Raw genomic sequence first — 20,260 nt, forward strand, 5'->3', positions numbered from 1 at the left:
TGTTGGTAATCAACAATACTGATACATTTCATAGTTAACTATTGTTCTTTACCGGGCAACTGGATTTGTTCTGAATTTCTATCAATTAGAAGGCCATTTGAAGCATTATATAAAGTTATATACTTACCATTATGCCAGTCTTTTTTGAATATACAAAGTCCGTGTCATCATGTAATGTATACTTGATGCTACCACAATTAAATAAAATAAAGTACTCAGCTATGATGTAGATAGTGAAAAGATCTCAGAAGGCGGCGATATCTGTGAGAATTAAAATCACTAGTAAAGACCTATTTGGATATGAGCTTGAAAAGAAGGAATTAGTCAAGCAGAAGGGAAAAAACAATTGTCACTGTTGGAAACTCCAATAGGAGAAGCAGAAAGAGAAGGGCAGTATAATCAGAGACTATTGTTTCGTTTCCTTGATGCCCTGATCCAAATAATCACAGAGAAACTACATTAATTATAACACTGTTTGACCTATTATCTCAGGCTTCTTATTAACTAACTCTTTTATCTTAGATTAACCCATTTCTATTAATCTGTATATCTCCACGAGGCTGTGACTTATCAGGCAAGGTTTTGTTCTGCTGTCTTTCTCCTCAGCAGCCACATGATGTCTTTCTAACTCTGCCTATTCTCTATATCTCTTCCAGCCTGGCTATATTCTACCCTGCTATAGGCTGAAGCAGCTTCTTTACCTACCAGTGGTAATAAAACGTTTTCATAGCATACAGAGGGGAATCACATCAGGGAAGTTTAAGGACAGGGAGAAGACAAACATGGGAGGTATGTTGGAAAAAAAAGGACCTTAGCCTGGCATTAAGGTGATAAAGATAGGCATCTGGCAATGCTATGGACAGCGATGTACCTATCAACACAGAAGCCATCAATTTCAGTCCAAGGAGTTCTTAATTCAATCTGTTGTCGCAGGTCAAAGAAGAAAGACAGAATAGCTTTTAATCTGTCAGGGAGTGTGGAATTAAAATATGTAAGGAATATCACATATGAAATGAGGAAAACACAGACTAAAGATTTTCTGTGCTATTAAGAATCAGTTTTACAAGAACAAACAGTTACAAATAATTTTAAGCCAAGTTACTGAGCCCAAAGAATTTTCTAGTAGTGAGGAAGTCAAACCGGTAAGTATTCACAAAATCTTTATGGAGTTTTATCAAGAGGACAATCAGCAATTAGTTTGTTCTTGAGAACAAGTGGCCTAACCCAGGCCCTCAGCCACTAGGGTTAGCTCTGAAATATTCACTTCACACAGCAACACTGTGTGTTACTGGCACTTTTGTGGGAGCTGGAAACAGTGATTTCCACGTTGCAGTTTTGCCACTAACTTATACCATTGCCATTCATCTTCATGATATATTTCAGACATGGTTAGGAAGTAAGACAATTTCAGCGAAGACAGTGAATTCATTTTATTTTAGAAATTGTTATTTGTCTTTGAACAAACTGTAGCAAGATAATCCTCATTAAAAGTCCAGTCCTTCTATATTTTCAACAACAACTTTTTGCAGCTTATCTCATTGTTTTATTGAAGGAAACATGGGGGATTAACTCCAAGTCCCTTTTACCCTTTTAAAAGTTCGATTGTTAAGTTTTCTGAGACAGTGTCCCACTACATGGCTAACTGGCATGGAACTTGATTTGTAGCACAGAATGTCCTTGAACTCACAGAGATTTGACTGTCTCTGCCCCCCTGGTTCTAGTTTTGAAGGCATGTGCCACCACACCCAGCCCCATTGGATATGATAAAAATTATGCATTGTATAATAGACTAAAAAACTGTTTTCCAGATAAAGTTGACTTTTAGCCCTAATAGCAATGTGAAAGCATCCCCTTTGCTCTCCCCAGGTCCCAGGCACATGAATAAGAAGTTCTGGAATTTCTTTGATAAAAACAAGTTGGTATCTGCTCCTTCTAATTCCAAGTGCTCTTGTGGCCATTAAGTCCCAGATCATAAACAGCAAAGTCATTGGAGTAAAATTGCAAGAGAAGTATCACATGCCTTATAATTAATAAAAATGATTCTGGCCTTATTAATCTGATAATGACAATATCTTACTTGAGAGCATAGAGGCGTAGAACAAGAGGGAAGTTAAGTGCCTTGCCACAGGCAGAGGATATTTTTGTGAACAGTCCTCCCAGACATCTATAAGGAGAAACCTTTATTGTTTTCCTCTAGGGTTTATTAAACACACTAAGCATTTTACAGTGTGTGGTTTATAAATCCTCTTGTCTTAGAAGCTTGCCTTCTAAATCAAGTGTCTGTGATATGTCAGGTAACAGACCAGACATGACATGGAACAAACAACACTGAGAAAGAGATTGACATTGAGAGACATCTGAGAAGAAAAACAGTCTAGAGTGAGTGGAAGAGGAATGGCCACTTACAGGGAAGCAGCAAATCTAAGCCTTCTAGGCAACAAGAGAGGAGATACCAAACAGGCAAAAGGCTGTAGCCTGTGTTGAGACACCTAAATCTGTCTCCAGAGTAGCTGAGCTGTCTTAGCATGTCTTGTATTTTCTCATGGAATCGGGCATGAGAATCTTACTGGCTCTCCTGACAAGCAGCTGGACTCTATCTCCAGACCAGTTCTAGAAACACAGAGCAAGACTCCTGAACAAAGATTACCCAATGGAAATACATAACAAATTCCACCTAAGATTCACGACAGACATAATTCATTATTGGAGAGCTTTCATCTTGGTATATAGACTCTTGTAGACTAATTTTCTTAGGTTCCTTATGAGTGCCAGCTGCAAACCCAACATTGATTTTCTCCACCAGGATCTTAGGGTTCAACGTTTCCTGGACTTGTTTCGCTTGTTCCAACTGATAACAAATGATCTCTAAAGGCAAAAGGTACCCTTCCAGTGCCACACAAATATTGATGCTTTCAAAATGAAATATCCCATTAGCAAACACTAGCTAGCATTCCCAGAATCTTCTGCGGTGATATCTCACTAGGTACCATGGTGAGGCAGAATTCACTGTCTTTGTTTTCTTTTTCTTTGAAACTGAATGTTCAGTTTCTAAAGCATTTAAAGTGGTATTCATCCTGTCATTGCTGTGTGCCGAGCATCAGTTTTCATAGCTGTAAATGGAAGAGGGATAATATCTAAGTGCTGGCATACACATTAAAAGAAGTGATGGAGGGAAAATTTGACTAACCCAATTCCTGGTACAGAGTACATGCTCAGAAAGTTGTACCCATAACTAGCACTTCCATTGTGGATTAAGCCTGGTTCCTAGAAATAGTCATCAATACAGTCTGGTTTTTACCCAAATTTTTGTTGAGACACAAGCATCTCATTTCTGAACCTTATTAGCAATCCTTAGGGAATGTCAAATGGAAGAATCATGCACTGGGGTAATTAATTATTGGTGTAGATAAAGGCATCAAGAAAGTTTTAAACTAAACTCCCTGCTTATCAGGTGTCTAATATAACTCTTCCACAATGATTACTTAAAGAAAGCTTAAAGGGGGATGTAGGAAAATAAAGAGAGGCTAGAAAGATGGTTTGGCAAATAAAGTACTTGGTATACAAGCAGAAGAACCTGAGTTTGGATCAATAGCACCTACATTAAAAAGCTGGCTACTATGGCACACAGTATATACCTGCAACCCCAGTGCTTAGGGAACCATGCAGGGGTTGGAGAGGGGACAATAGAGAGATCCCTAAAACCTCCTACCCAGGCTAATCAGTCTAGCTAAATAAATCAGCTTCAGGTTCAGTGAGAGACCCTGTCTTCAAAAATAAGGTTGAGAGCAATGGAAGCCACCCAGTGTCGATCTCAAGCCTCCACACGTGCACACATTGGTCTCACACATCCACATGCATGTATGCATCCACACACAAAAGTGTAAGTTTTACCATATATAATTTAAAAATAACAGAGAGAAGCCCACATTTTGAAAAAAAAAGAAAGAAAGTGGAGAAAATTATTATGGGAAATGCAGATTTGATATCAAATTATGTTTTAGTCTTTAATTCCAAATGTGTAGCTTATTATTTTCTTTTTTTTCTATCGGCTCATTTCTTGATTATCCCTTTGTAGACTTTAGTCTTGCTACTCTCAGTGGAGTCCACCAGCAGTATGGATATCATTGGGATTGCATTAAAAATAGAGAAATCAGACCCTGCCCCAGGCTTCCTTCAATAGAACTGGCATACTAACAAGCTCTCTAGGTGATTCCCATGTACAATAAAGTTTGAGATATACTGGTTAAAGTAATTATATAACCTGAGTGACCATATTGTCTTCATTAAAAATCTGTGTAATGTGTTATTGCTAATTTGCAGATTAAGAAAAGTGAAACTTCTATGTTGAATGTCATTGGGAGTCAGTTATTATTCTGCCAACCACAGGCCTCTTCAGTCTTCATAGCTTTTAAAAGTGTAGCGTACAATAAGTGGTTCATGAAAATGAATGAATACATAGGAGTGAATCACACATCATTTCATACACAGGGACAAGCTAGCAAGGCAAATATTGTGTACATACATATTTTGTATCATTGAAGCTGTATCAGAATATGACACAGGTCACAAGTGGACAGTAATTGAGTGCTCACCAATAGTATCAGAGCATTTTCAAAAAATACTCAATATTTTATTGCTCATGATATTAGCAGATAAGGTATTTTGCCTTTAAGGGTGCTAAGGGTTATCCCATTTTCTCTTGCTCTGCCTTTTATCTCTGTCATACAGTATACTTCTGCTTAGCGTCTATATTGTTTTCAGTTTTTGACAGATTTTCCACTGGACCAATGGATTACAAGGATCCTGGAAGAAACACAGGAAGATTCAAACTTCTTAATAGTGACAGAAAGTGGTTTCTTCTCACACATTTGGCTGGAAAAGGTCCAGGGTTCAGAATGATGTAGCGTGGTGAAGCAAATATGTTCCTTTAGTTTTATAAACTAAAATTTATAAAAAGAATTTATAAAGTAACATTTGAGGGGAATAGAGGAAAGATCAGGTAGAGATCTCTTCACAATTTAATCATGAACACAAATATAAAATTACTCTAAATTATGTAGACAAGCATGCAGTCCTTTTAAAATTATGAAACTACCATGTCAAAATTTGCATAAGTCTCAACTAAAAGAAAGATCTAATGCGCATCTATTCTGAAACATATCTGATGTTACATGTCATTGGCAAGTGCTGGATCTTGTGGTATGTGTTGCCAATTTCAGTATCTCAAAGACTTTCTTGTCAAAATTTTCCATTTCTGTTTGTCATTACAAATTTATTACCTATTCAAGAATGCAGAATTTTTTTCTGATGTAAACATATTTGAACAAGTAAACTGCCTAATCCATACATTTTCTTTACTCCTAAGGAAAGGAACTTGCAGTTAAATTAGGAGCAGACTCAAAGAATGTTTGGCAAATGTTCAGCTTTCTGAAAACTGTTAATTTGAATTAATGAAAAGCTTAAGTCATAAAATAGCCTTTCAGGAATACATGTTTTAGTAGCCTAGAGTTTAACAAGAGCTATGTGAGTGATAAAGTGCTATTGAGAGCAGCTCATCTTAGACCTGCCTTAAGCAGATTGAACAGAATCAATGCTTTCTCCTACTTTCTCCTATAACTAGTACATACCCTCCCTTAAAATCTCCTATACAATTTAGTTGTCAAAGGATTATAACCTTTGAGTGAGAAGATATCTTAAACACCATCCAACTCTACTACAAACCCGTACTTGCAATCTTACTATCACAGTCTTCACGGTCATTTTGCTACCTGGTCACTGACTTGCAGGTAGTATTTCCCTTCAACATTTGGAAAAAAAATTGTTAAAAATTTTAAGGGAACTATTCCTGAGTAAATGTCTAGATTATTAGATTTATATTATATTGGAGGGTACTCTGCATGTAACTCCCTTTCCCAGAGGATAGACCTTCAGTTTGCTTAAATACTGTCATTAATTTTATAATCCACCCACCTATCTTCCCCCACGTCTCCTTCCATCAAATAGTCCTAGTTTCTTCTATATTGTTTCCAGCCTCTTTGCTTTTCTTGCATCTACCCATTAATTATAGCGTCAGGACTCAATCCCAGGTGTTTCTGGAAATATTTATTCAATACATTCATAAGTGTATTAATATCTAGAATATAACGTGCAGTGGGCAGATCATCTCTAAAGTCCCTAGTTTCTCCCAGCCTCCTCAAGATCCTTAGACCAGAGACAACTCTGTCAAAAGAAGTCATTTTAATTCCCCCTGAAATTTCACTCCCAGTGACATGCTCTGATCCCTCCTCTGTGCCTTGAATTATCCTTCTAGTCTGGGCTGCATTTGCAAAATTCAAAATGAATGAACTTGGAATTAAAATGAGGCTTTGCTTCATTCAGTAAGGCTGAGTCACTGATGAATACAGTAGCAAAGCTTATCTATGAAAAGACTCAACTGTTGACTTTGAACATGTGTGTCCTTTGAGAAGTTATATTCCAGTAGAGTTTAAGTCATAGAGTACAGAGTGTGGAGACATTAGTTTCATATAGTAAATGATAATGATCTTAATATCACACATTGAAACCACTAGCATTTCTTAGAAATGTAGTTTATTTAAATATAAGAGTAAATGGTGTGTGGGAAATAATTTTAATGTAGACTTGGTGAGTGAAGATATATAAATTATGCATTAATCCTTCCTCTCCTATGATGAATTAAGTATTGCATTGGTTGAATTCATTCGAAGTCACTTTAGTATACATTTTAAAAATAAATGACATATGAAAATGAATGTAGTAGAAGTGGGAATTTAGCTGACCAGCTAACAGCTTTAGGCAAATAACTAAAAGTGAAATACAGTGATGCTTTGCCAACTTAAAAGTTCCACAGTGGATACAAGACAAGAATAAGGGCCTGAACCAATTATTTTAATGTTGATATTTGTTCTGCTTTTGAAAACTTGTATGTCAAGACAAGTATTTCCGTTTTTGCTTCATTTTGTTCCTGGGAACAGTCCCAGCCATCATCATAGAAAGTGAAGCTTAGACTTACTTATATTGCTTCCATTACTTAGCAGACTGGGTGCAGTGGTTTTTATGCATGTCTGTGATCTCTTAATTATGTGTCTGAAACTAGAAATCTCTAGAACTTTTCTTTAAGTTTGAGACACATTCATGTGATGCCACCCCTGACCTAAACTAATGTAAAGTATACTGCAAAAGTTACTGTTATTGTTTCATTAAGGCTTTTGATTTGTATTTACCATATGCATTTGTCCATCAGAATGACTTTGCATAAAGAACACTTACATTAAACACACATGTTCCCACAGTTTCCTATTAATCCTGTGAAGCTTTCATTCTGAGTTAGTTTAGAGGAATAAATTGAATCTGCTAAGTAAAATATCTGTGCTTTATGTGTATCATGCTAGTGCTTTTGTCTTGAGGGCATAAACTAAGTGGTCACTTTGTTTTCTTACAGAAATTTAAAAAAATAATCTAGTAAATAGGAACTCTATCCAGAAATATCCCAAAATAAACCCAGAGCCTGTTTTAAGTTGATAATAGCAGGATGACTAACTTCTTAGAAGAAGCCACAAATAAATGCATGCACAAATGAACATTAGGAAACAGCCTTTTACTGGTAAATAATAATCTTCGATCCAAATTGGATTTTTAATCCCTCAATTCACCACCCGGTATTCTCAGCATTTCAGATGTGTTAAATTATAATTGAAAGTTTGCTTGAGGGAAATTGAGGCCAAATTTGCTTAATCTCTGGATTAGTCTCACTTAGATATATTCTCTTAGTCTTTAGTAACTAAAGATAAAAACAATTGATTCAATTTAAAGTGTACTTTGCATAAGTATGGAGTTATCACTGGCACTTAAAAGGAGTTCTGCAAAGAACTGTAGAGAAATACAAGCACCAAATACAGGCTTCCTCCCTTTCCTTGTAAGAGAAACATATACACATATATATATATACAGATATAGTCCTCTATTTCTTGTGCTTTCGTCTAATCTCTTGGTGTATTTGACAGAGAAAGTGCGTGTGGATAGCATTTACTTGGCAGCTAGCAATTTAAGATGAGCCTTTGTTCTATGAAAGAAAACCTAGGAGATTAAAGGACCACACATTAGGGATTGAAGTTATAAGTGGTGAAAAGGGTTCTCTGTGTTGAATGCTGCCATAAAAGGATCTCATTTCTTCCCTAGCAGCAGGGAAGGAAATCTTCATCCCAGTGATGAGAGCCACAGTGTTGGAGAAGAGCTCTGCTGAGGATGTGGGATGGGGCATAAACCACTATAGCTTCAGGCAAGGAATAAAGGTCTATGCTTCTAGAGTCCTGCACACGAGAATTCTTGAAATGTCTATCTTAGATTTGAAGATGAGCCAGAGAATTAGGTGGCCCCCAAGGTTAGGGCATGGCCGCTTATTTGAACTTTTTACTTCAGATTTGAAGAATGATAGGTGAGAAAGCCAAGAAAATTGCAGTAGTGTGTGAACTGAGAAGCACAGGGGTAGGGTGACAAGCAAAAGGGGGGACCAGACATAGTATCACAAGCAAAATGCGCTACCCCAATTGATCTCCTAAGGAAGCCAGGGTTGAAAAGATTCACAAAGATGAAAACCCTCCTCAAAGTTTGTTTGTTTTTGTTTTTGTAGTTGTTGTTTTTTTGTTTTTATGGATTTTTTCTGTACAGTTCATAATAGAAAGAAGAGCAGAACTCAATCCAAAGAAACAAGAGGCAAAGAGACGGAAAATCCCTGTTGTGGTCCAGAATGCTCTAAGACTGTTGATTCAGTGTAGTGCACAGAGAGTCAATGATTGGTAATGAAGAGCTGATTCCCAACAAGGGCAGAGTAGCAGATGGTGTAACTCTTCAAATAATTTGTTTGATCAGCTTTATACATTTAAAAATCAATCATTGGAGATAGTTGTCTTACATCCTTGATAAAAGTTTCAAAGCATTTACAAAAATGAGAGTGAAGAACACAAAGAAGTACATTTTCTCATTTCTTTACTCCTGTATCCAACAGACCCTTGGAATAATATGGACTGAGCCTAGCTCCTTTAAAGGAGCTAGGGTACCGTAGTGCCAGATGCTAGTCTCCACCATGAGGTCTAATCAAGTCCCTCCTTGACCCTGGGCCTTAATTTCCTCCACTAAAAGGAAAACTGAAGTTACCAGTTCTTAGAAATATGACTACACTGGACTATACTCTGCTGTTGGATAATGTTCTTGTACACTGTAATGAATTATCACTCATATTGGCTTAATAAAACACTGATTAACCAGTAGCCAGGCAGGAAGTATTGGTGGACCAATCAGACTAGGAAAATGCTGGAAAGAGGAAAGGCTGAGACAGTCTCCTGTCAGACACAGAAGAAGCAAGAGGAGAATGCCTTATTAAGGAAAGGTATCATGCCACATGTTTAAACATAGATAAGAATTATGGGTTAGTTTAAGTTGAAAGTGGTAATTAGTAATAAGCTTGAACAATAGGAGAATAGTTTATAATTAATATAAGCCTCTGTGTGTTTATTTGGGACTGAATGACAGAACTTGTCTACAATACTCCAAGAATTTAGGAATGGCAGTAAGATAACAATAAAAATGGAATATTAACTGAAATAAATGGGAAATGGAAACATCTAAGTCTCGGGTTCTAGTCTGTATCCATAAGGTATGAAATCTCCGCTGAAAGTTTCCGTGTGGAATGTGATGGTGGGGAGGCTTTCCTGGGAGAAAAGAAACTGTGCTGGGTCAAAGTGCTGCCGTTCCAATCAAGCCTTTGATGTTGGCCCTGCCACTGGGCTCCTGGTGCCCTATATTTTGTCTCTGTTGGATGGGGATCCTGTGTTCTACTCTGCCTTCAGCTCACACACTAATAAGTCTTTATGTTGAATGGGACTGTTTCTTTCTAGTCTGAAACCAGATGAGGCAATAAATGATGTCATTTTTCTTTCAGCCCACTCTTGGCCACACCACAGCCTCCACCTGTGGTGGGATCTGGCAGCTCCAGTGAGTCAGAGAGCAGTTCAGAGTCAGACTCAGATACTGAAAGCAGCACTACTGACAGTGAGTCCAATGATGCTCCTCGAGTGGCCACTCCAGAGGTGAGTGAAGTTGTCAAGGCACCAACATCCATCTATGTGCTGAGCCTCAGGCAGCATGCCACATATATCACCAGTCTAAGTACTGGAGTACAGTAGTTACTTCAGAAACGTAGCTAGAGCTGTGATGAGATTATTTCTCTAAAGCACATATCTGTATATGTCCTAACATATATAGATTCATTCTGTGTGCTTCAATTTGTGTTGTACAGATTGCTTGCTGTATGTCTGATTTTCTGTGAGAGTCACTTAGCTAGTCTGAGCCTCCAGCTTCATCCTACAAAAAAGAACCAGTACATTAATGATGAAGCTTACAATGAATTTTTTAAGTGAAGAAACAAAGCCAGTTATGACCCACTTCAGGGTCTGAAGATTCCTACCCTTAACTCTATTTTTAATTCATTAAAGTGATAAATGGATCCTAAATGAGGAAGACTTGAAAAATATGTCTTTACATAAAGGTAAAACAGCGCTCAAGTAGTCAGATGCTCCTTATTTCAATTCACACCATATGCCTGATAATAAGTCATGAAATGTGTACCCTAGCACCACAGAACACCAGAACAATTAACTTTAAAACAGAAGAATTAGGTTTTTCCCTTCCCATCCTCTATGAGGTGAGGATAAGTGCTTTGGCTTCCCGAGTCTGCATATGGTACAACAAGGAAATTCATCTCCTGGATCTTTATACATTTCTTTTTTAATAACCAAAAAGAGGAGGCAGTAGTCTTTTTATTGCTGTTAAAAATAGCAAATGCTGTGTTCGACACTTGACTTACATTTTCTCATTTCCTCTTGCTAACAACCCGATACTGTATTCTCTCTTACTATAGTCCATTTCATAGGTGACAATGTATGTTTATGAGAAGTTAAACCAAAACTACCCCCAAGCTCTCATAGTTATACAATAGTAAAGCTGGGACTGAAACCCAGATCAGTAAGCTGCCAGAGTTAGTTTTAGCCCTGGAGCTACACTACTAAGAATAGCAGCTCATACAGTTCCCTTCATACTTACCTGCTATTATCTTCTATAGGCTGGGATCACAGCTACTTAATTCTTTTTAATTCTGCCATCCTCTATTTACTGGTGCCACATGATCGGTGGCTTTCAGAAGAAGAGATATTCTAATAAAAATTATGGCTTTTTATTTAAACTGGTAGAATTCAGAGTTGAATATCAAGAGCCTGAATTGAATATGCCATTTCTATTGCTTAATAGTGAATGCTAATGTCTACACATACACAACTCCATAAATTGATTGTTGCTCATGTATTTAGGAAAGTGTGGTGGTTTGAGGGAGTCAATTTTTTTAATCCTACAGTAAAAACACAAAGACAGTGTTGTTTTCAATGAATGACAGCATTGTGTAGTAGATCCTAGAATTTCTGAAGATGGAAAGTTTTTCCTTCTGAACATGCTTGAAAAACACTTAGATTTCTTTTCAGGATTAGACACCATGACCTCTGTCTCCTGGTAATAGGTTGATCAATGATTCTTAGCAAAAGACTTTGGGAACAGAGTTCTCTCTCAGGAATCCTGGGCTACAGTCTTAAGCATCTCCTTGAGAAGAACTACTTTGTAGCTAGAGTAGAGAATATTTTCAAAAGGACAATAGAAACTGATGTTAAAAAAAAAAACAGACTTTGGTTGATTTGTAGCTGGATGACTTTTATCTAGTCAGATGCAAGTAGAAACCACATCACTCTTTCAATCTTCTCTGAAAGTATGTTTCTCAATGATGATGATGATGTGATGATGATGATGATGATGATGTGTGTGTGTGTGTACATGTGGATTGTCATTTAATATTCAAAGTCATCTATTTGTTTTTGTTTACAAGGTCTCAAAAAATAGCCACAAGCCCAAAATTGATATATACTCCAAAATATCCTTGAAGATTTGCTCCTCCTCCAGAGCCACACCTGGTTTATATGGTTCTAAGAATGAACCCCAGGATTTCATGCATGCTAGGCAATTATTCTGCTAGCTACATTCCTAGCCCACATCATCCGACATTTTATAAGCAAATAGTCACTACACAGAAAGTCCCCCTAAAGTATTCACAGATGCAAAATTCATATTTGTTACTGTTTCTCAATCTGCAGCCTGAGCCACCCTCCACCAACAAATGGCAGCTAGACAAATGGCTGAACAAAGTCACATCCCAGAACAAGTCATTTATTTGTGGCCAAAATGAGACACCCATAGAGACCATTTCTCTGCCTCCTCCAATAATACAGCCAGTGGAAGTCCAGGTCAAAGTAAAACCAAACCCCAGCCAAACTGTGGCTGGACCCAAAGAAAGGCCTCTCCTTGGCCTCATTAGGGAGAAGGCTCGACCTAGGCCCACTCAGAAAACCCCAGAAACAAAGGCTTTGAAGCATAAGTTGTCAACATCAGTTGACACAGTTTCTCAAAGGACAATTGGGAAGAAACAGCCCAAAAAGGTTGAGAAAAACACCAGCTTTGAGGAGTTTACCTGGCCCAAACCAAATATTACCAGCAGCACTCCCAAAGAAAAAGAAAGTGGAGAGCTTTCTGACCCACCGCGAAGCCGCAACAAAGTCACCGCCCATAAACCAGTCCCTAGGAAAGAACCAAGACCCCATGCCTCTTTGGCCACTGAGAAGAAGAAGTATAGAGGGCCCGGAAAGATCGTACCAAAGTCCCGGGAATTCATTGAAACAGATTCATCTACATCTGACTCCAACACAGACCAGGAAGAGACCCTGCAGATCAAAGTACTGCCTCCTTGCGTTGCCCCCGGAAATCACACTTCCAAATCCAAGGATCTGTCCAGTGCCAGACTGACCCTTAGCACCTTGACCACCAGTAGCAGCAGCAGCAGCAGCAGCTTATCCACCAGCAATGAGGAGACAGCTTTTTCACCTCCTCCTGCCATGCAAACTGAGCTTTTGTCCCCACTACGGGAACACGAAAATCCGAAAAATCTCTGGGTGAAGATTGACCTTGACTTACTTTCGAGAGTACCTGGCCAAAACACAGTCCCAGCAACACCTGCCAAGACAGAGCACAAGGAGACTGCCTCAAAACCCAAGCGTCAAACTGCTGCCACCGCTGTGGAAAAGCCAGTCGCTAAGGGCAAGCGTAAGCACAAGGTGAGTTGCCCAGTGGAGGCTTGTTGTGCGAATTCTAAGTGGTCTTAAAATTTGAAACCTGGTGTTAGATATTGGGGTAAATGCTGAAAGATCGGACAAGCAGTGCAGCCAGCCTCTTAGAGAGACCTTTTACTTCTATGAATCCCCAGACTAAAGTGGGCAAGATCCTGTCTCCAGGAATCCTCAGAATAAATGTTCTGAGCTCTTGTCTTCTCCTGCCTTATAGGCCTCTCTCTGCCCAGCCATATCCCTTTCCTGTGTCCGCCTCCCTAATCTGGGATTAAAGGTGTGAGCCACTGCCTGGCTCTGTTTCCCTTTTAGACTGGATGATCTCTTGTAGTCCAGGCTGGCCTTGAACTCAAAGAGATTCCTCTATGTGCCTCAGCCTTTTGAGTGCTAGGATTAAAGCTGTGTGCCACCACTGTCTGGCTTCTACTGGCTTAGCTCTGTACTCTTTCTCAGGCAAGCTTTATTTGTTATATCACAAACAAAATATCTCCACAGAGTCTGCCAGGTGGCTGTGAGAAGAGTCTAACTTTATCTGTAGTCTTGTTTTTAAGGAGACCAATGGCAGGGGACCACAAGTTTTGGTAAAGGAAATGACATTTTCTAAGAAATTTTATGCTTGGCATATGACAACAGTGTTAGGGATGATCAAGGTGTTATGGGAGCCATTGGCAAAGATAGCTGTTAAGGAATATGAGAAATAATGACATATAAGAAATGAGATTACAAAGAAGCATCTTCCCCAAGGTAGCCAGTCCCAGAAGTCAGCTCCTTAAGTTGCTCCCAATGCAAGTAGCTCCTATATTATGTGTTACAGTTCCCCATGCCAGCATCAGCAGGGGGCCCATCTGCCTACAATGGCCAAGTGCATCTTCTCCACTTGTTCATTTCTCTGGAAACATATTAATGCACTAATGAGTCAGCTATGTTGGGGCATCCTGGCATCTGGCACAGGAAGGCTTTAGATAGCCTTCTAGGATTACTGACCTGTTTGAAGGATTGCTCTGTGAAAATCTCACCTAAACATCCTTTGGTTTCAATTCTAGGCCTAAATAGGGTCACCAGAAGAGGAAATACAAAGTCACTTTTACCAATTACAATATGTCTAGATATGAGTTTATGGCTAATAAACTCTTTCTTGTTTACCTCTGTATTTTGGGTTAAGTTTTCAGAATCAAGTCCTCTTGTGGTGCTATTTTGCTAATAGTAAGCACCATAGTAGATAGAAGTACACCTCCTAATCCTTTCTATTTTCCCTCTGTTTCTCTCAAGGAGGATGTCTTGAGCTTGGTCATTGCTCATTTTGTTAAGAGAAGACCTGTAGACAATAGCAACTTTTTAAACAAGGCACTCGAAGACAGTGCTCAGGGAGAGGACAGTGTTCAGGATTGGGGAGTGCTCAGGGACAGGGAGTGCTCAGGGATGGGCAGTGATCAAGGATGGGGAGTACTCAGGGACTGGGGAGTGCTCAAGGATGGGGAGTGCTCAGGGACGGGGAGAACTCAGGGACAGGACAGTGCTAAGGGTTTGGGAATGGTCAGGGACAAGGAGTGCTCAGGGACAGGAAGTGCTCAGGTACAGGACAGTGCTCAGGGACATGGAAGTGCTCAGGGATGGAGAGTGCTCAGGGACAGGGAATGCTCAGAGACAGGACAGTGCTCAGGGACAGGGAGTGCTCAGGGATGGGGAGTACTCAGGGATGGAAAGTACTCAGGGACAAGAAGTCCTCAGGAAGAGAACAGTGCTCAGGGTTGGGGAATGCTCAGGGATGGGGAGTTCTTAGTGATGGGGAGTGCTCAGGGATGGGAAGTGCTCAGGAACAGGACAGTACTCAAGGACAGGGGAGTGCTCAGGCATGGGGAGTGTCAGGGACTGGGGAGTGCTCAGTGACAGAGAGTGCTCAAGGACAGGGAGTGCTCAAGGACAGAAAGTGCTCAAGGACAGAACAGTGTTCAGGGCTAGGGAATGCTCAGGGACAGGGAATGCTCAGGGATGGGGATTGCTCAGGGATGGGGATTGCTAAAAGGCGGGGAGTGTCAGGGATAGGGAGTGCTCAGAGTTGGAGTGGCTCAGAGACAGGGAGTTCTCAGGGACAGGGATTGCTCAGGGATGGGGAGTTCTCAGGGATTGGGAGTGCCCAGGGTTGGATGGCTCAGGAACATGGCAGTGCTCATGAACAGGGGAGAGCTCAGGACAGGGAGTGCTCAGGGATGGGAAGTGCTCAGGTACTGGGCAGTGCTCAGGGACAGGGGAGTACTCAGGGATGGGGAGTTTTCAAGGATGGGGAGTGCTCAGGGACGGAGAGTGCTCACATACATGACAGAGCTCAGGGATGTGGAGTGCTCAGGGACAGGGCAGTGCTCAGGGACAGGAGAGTGCTCAGGGATGGGGAGTGCTCAGGGACAGGGCAGTGCTCAGGGACAGGAGAGTGCTCAGGGATGGGGAGTGCTCAGGGACAGGGCAGTGTTGAGGACCAGAGGAATAGGGGCTCAGATGAGTCCTGAGGAACAGGGAATCATAGGAGGCAGGGTTGTTAGGAGACAAGAAGTTGTGTTACTGGGAACACCAGGTGTCTAGTTTCAAATTTGAGGTTGTAAGTACTTTGAAGCCAGCAAATAGTATACTAAAACCAGCTGTAGAGAGGAGCAGATTAAGAGGCTAGTGTCCCGGAATGTACAAAAATACTTTGAGACCGAACATTTCTGACACTCTAAGTCAAAGAACTCTAGGAGAGTGGGCAGAAAAGTATGAGTAGAATGGATGGTACCGAAAGCCTGGATAGAGGAGTGACTAGGAGGTGGAGGAGGGGCAGGACACTGGGCATCACTAGGAGACAGTCAATTTCTGAAAGGGGTAAACGTTGTAGAAGACTTGGACAGAGGGGGCCAACTTCCCAGGTGACAGGGACACAAGAAGACAGCAAAGTGGTAAGGAAGCAGGGAGTGCCAGGGAAATGGAAAGACAGGAGTCAAGGGAAGCTGTAGAGACTGACTGGCTAAAGGGGATTGATCAGTAGGAGGCAGAGCAATGCTGTCAGGCAGGTGAGTCCTGAGGAGAGGCTTCCAGGCTCAGAGAAGCTCAGTGCTCCTTTGAGAGTCACGCAGGAACTTGTCCAGGAAAAGAATTCCACAACAGTGAGTAGAAGTGTGGGGTCCATGGCCTGCCCCTGGAGTCTTCTCTCTTCTTGATGCCAGCAGTAGAGTGAGAGTGAACACATTTAATAGCGAAGGACACGTTTTGCAGATGGACCATTCCCTTGCATATTGTTGATTTTATAGACAGCCTTTCTAGGTCACCCTCAAGCCCTATGTTATTTAAACAGGGTTTGTACCATGTTGAGATTACAATGTTCATTTCCGAACTAACCTTGATTTTTTTTTTTAGTTATATAACTGGTGACTTCTATTGTTTTTTTTTTTTTAATTTTTAAAGTTTTTTAAAACAGTCTTTTTTTCATTCTACATGCCTATCCCAGTTCCCACGCCCTCCCCTCCTCCCACCTCCCATCACCTCCCCCCACCTTTCCCCCACACCAACCCATATCCCCTCCTCAGAGAAAATAAGGTTCCCTATGGGGAATCTAACTATCACTTTGTAAAGGCACAGTGGATGAGAGAAGCATTGAAAATAATAAATTCTCTTCACTTTCATTAGGAGGTTCCTATGCTACACAATCTTTAATCAGAGATTTACAGTGAAGTTTAACCCTCTTATATGACAACCTCTTGGTAGGACTAGACTAGGGAATGTTGATTACATTTCTGTCTGATGACAAGTACTCATTTAACTCCCCAATCTAATCTAGAAGTTTAAATAGACGCAAACTCTCTTGTCCATTTTTTCAAATGTGTGAAACATGCTTGTCTGAATGTGTGGTGTATCTCAAGCTCTGTATATTTTTCCCCTTCTAAAAGCCAGCAGAAGCAGCAGAGAAAATTCCTGAGAAGAAACAACGCCTGGAGGACACTATCTGCTTGCTTCCTCCTTGCATTTCACCAGCCCCACCCCATAAGCATCCCAACACTAGAGAGTAAGTTTTCCCTGTTTCAGTGTGAAGACCCTTGGATGAGTGTTTTGACTTTAAAAAAATCATATTTGAACATATTGGGATCTTCTTGTTCCATTATAATGTCAAACTAGAATCAAGAGTGATTTTTGCCAAACAAAAAATAAAAATAAAAACGTGAATTAAAAAGAGAAAAATGTATATCATCTTAATCAGGTCAATGTGCTTTTGGCCAGGATTTAGTTCTGATGATGACTAGACAATTTCCCTTAATCTTGATATGATACCTCGTTGAATGACATTTCCTGATGATAATACAAATCTTGAAGACCAGTACTTGCATCCCGACTCCACAGAGGCCAGGAGAATGACATGCTTGGGAAATTGTGCTCTACCCCCATGGAGGCCAATTCTGTGTTAAGAAAAGCCTGGTAGAGATGAGTATGCTGATTCTAACCAACTGGCCCCTTCTCTCCCTTCTTTCTCTTTGGCAAATTTCCAAAATCAAGCAGGTGGCTTCCTTGTCATTTTCCCAGTCAAAGAACATCATCCTTCTCCAGAAAGGCTAACCCTCTGTGTCTAGCAAGTATTGTGAATGAGTTCTTTCTGTTTTATAAATTTCACTTAACTAACAATCATGACAGCTACTCGAGACATTCTGTCTGTGTAATTATTGCAATAAATTCATTCAACATTGGAGATTACTCCCTTCAAAGACCAGTTTTGGAGTCTATTAGCAGCCCAAAGCAGAGAGACAATCTGGACAACTGCTGCTAACAATTGATCTACCAGATTACTGTTTAACATCAGTGCTACAGCATCAATCTGCCACAGATGAAATGTTGGGAAAAAGTTATTAGCTTGCATGGGTCTGGCATCTTGTTTTGAAATGAAAGGCAGAAACAGAGTCGTTTTTGCTAAATCTGCTCTACATAACAACATTCGATCCCTAAGATGCCTGCCCCCACTCTGAAAACCAGTTACTGTTTGTGACATATATATATATATATACTTTTTGGTAGAGTCTGTCTTTAAAATATTCATTAACAGAGTTCACAGAAAAGAAAACCCAGTGATGGCAACCTGAGTTCATGTTGTTCAGGGCAACCAGGTGGATGAGAAAACAGTGATCTTGATGGTCAAACATAATCATTCCTAGTCTTTCTTCCAGAATGAAACGACATAGTGGTGGTGCAACACCTCCTCAGTTCCCAAGCTGGGCCCAGTTCAGACTACCTACAGATAAAACATAGAGGCCAGAGCAGTGGGATATTGCCACACATTCAATGCCTTACTAAGCAATATTACTAAGGAACCCAGTGAATTGTTGCTCTCTTTTATGGAAGAGTCATTATCAAAGTAAAGTAAATCTCAATTAAGGAATAGTATTTTTATAGCTCAGGCTTTGTATGCACTCTGCTCTTAACACTAAATGGAAAATTACTCTTTCTCTGGGAGAAGTATTTATCATTCAGATAGGACCTTCAACAGAGTCTTATGTTTGTTGACAGCATCAAATCCTTGGAATTGAAGAAGGATAAGGCAGATTGGAGTCTTAAGGGTCTTCTTTTGGGAACCCTCTAGCAAGCTTTATTTGCTACCTTGTTCTTTGACCCTTCACTCTAGATCCTTAGAAACTCCTAAGAGAAAAGTGTTCACTTTTCTAAATCAACTTGTTAAACCCAGAAAAGATGTTATGTCTGAGTGTAACAACTCAAGTTACCCCATCAACCTTATGAACATTCCTTTGAATACTTCATAACATTTAGAACTTGACAAAGCCATGGTAATATTCTTTCTTCCTGATCTACTGAGGAATACAAGAGTAGTATTCTATTTAAATAAAATCAAAAATACGAAAAAATAATCCTTTTGTGGTTGAAAACCATCACAGTGAGAGATTTCTTAGAAAAGGTTCCCTGGATGTCTTTTGTCAATGAGATTATTAAATATTCAACAGTTATAGTTTGCTACTGGGTAGATGAAAAAAGGACTAAGACACTGGTACCTACTGCACAAAATGGACTGTTTCTCCATTTGTCAGGTCAGTAACAGATGGGAAACTGCTGACATCCAATTTAAGACCAATTACCTCTCAAAAACAACTCTTCATCTTGAAACCTCACTACCTTCTCAGCCAGCTCAAGTGGAGGGGCTGGTTACAAATAATGAGTCACTTCCTGTAGAGATCACAGCAATAGTTTACTTATGTGTGTATGTATATACACACATATCTCCAAAGCTCATGTACTAGCATAATTAGTTTAATTTATGTGTTCTATTGTTGGTGGAATTTCTTCGTGGATAAGAATCTTGATCCACAGCTAGAGAGGTTACTAAGTGGTCCAGAGTGCTTGTTGCTATTGGAGAGGATCTGGGTTTGGTTCCCAGCACCTACATGGTAAAACACAAACTCCTGTAACTCTAGTTTCAGGTAATCCAACACCTTCCTCAGATTTCCACAGGCACTATCACACACATATATAAATGAAATAACACTGATGCACATAAAGAAATCTAAAACAAAAAGTTCCTGATCCATTTGTTCACTATCATTTTATCTGGCATCACAACTGTGTTAAAATGGCTAACATTTCAAAGAAATCTTAAAAATAATTAGGAAGTATTTTATATTAATTTTAGTCATTTAAGATAATGGCAGAAACATTTTCACTGTTTAAATGGTTCACTACATAGCCATAAAATAGGATTGCATTTATGAGAGAATAGATGAGGAAGAGGGCATGTATTGTTATAGTTGCCAAATCCTTATGACAGTAAAAGGGAACATGGACCTTGTGCTTATTTTTCTTTCAGGAAATCAGACTACCTGAATGATTGTTCATCCTTGATTTGTTGCTCTGAGATATAGCAAATCTGTATATCTAGACACTGACTGAAATTGACCAAGAGGAAAACATAAATTCTTGCTGACTTAATTTGCCATTGAAAATTGCAGTCAATAATCATGAAAAGTAAATGGCTGCACAGTGCAATATTAGTTGTCTAAGAGAAGATTAAAATTCAA

General features: G+C 39.7%; 1 protein-coding gene across 1 annotated transcript in view; it reads left to right on the forward strand.

Moving 5' to 3' along the window:
- The window catches only part of LOC121440230 (AF4/FMR2 family member 2-like), a 496,090-nt gene that overhangs the window by 441,641 nt on the left and 34,189 nt on the right, over positions 1–20,260 (forward strand). Inside the window, exons 9-11 of the mRNA XM_041640968.1 lie at positions 9,956–10,103; positions 12,207–13,220; positions 17,141–17,256. Coding sequence (XP_041496902.1) covers positions 9,956–10,103; positions 12,207–13,220; positions 17,141–17,256 — 1,278 coding nt within the window. The remainder of the gene's footprint in view (positions 1–9,955; positions 10,104–12,206; positions 13,221–17,140; positions 17,257–20,260) is intronic.

Source organism: Microtus oregoni, unplaced genomic scaffold (assembly GCF_018167655.1).
Source record: "Microtus oregoni isolate MIOR12 unplaced genomic scaffold, Mior012 000067F_000, whole genome shotgun sequence".
In the NCBI taxonomy this organism is placed as follows: domain Eukaryota; kingdom Metazoa; phylum Chordata; class Mammalia; order Rodentia; family Cricetidae; genus Microtus; species Microtus oregoni.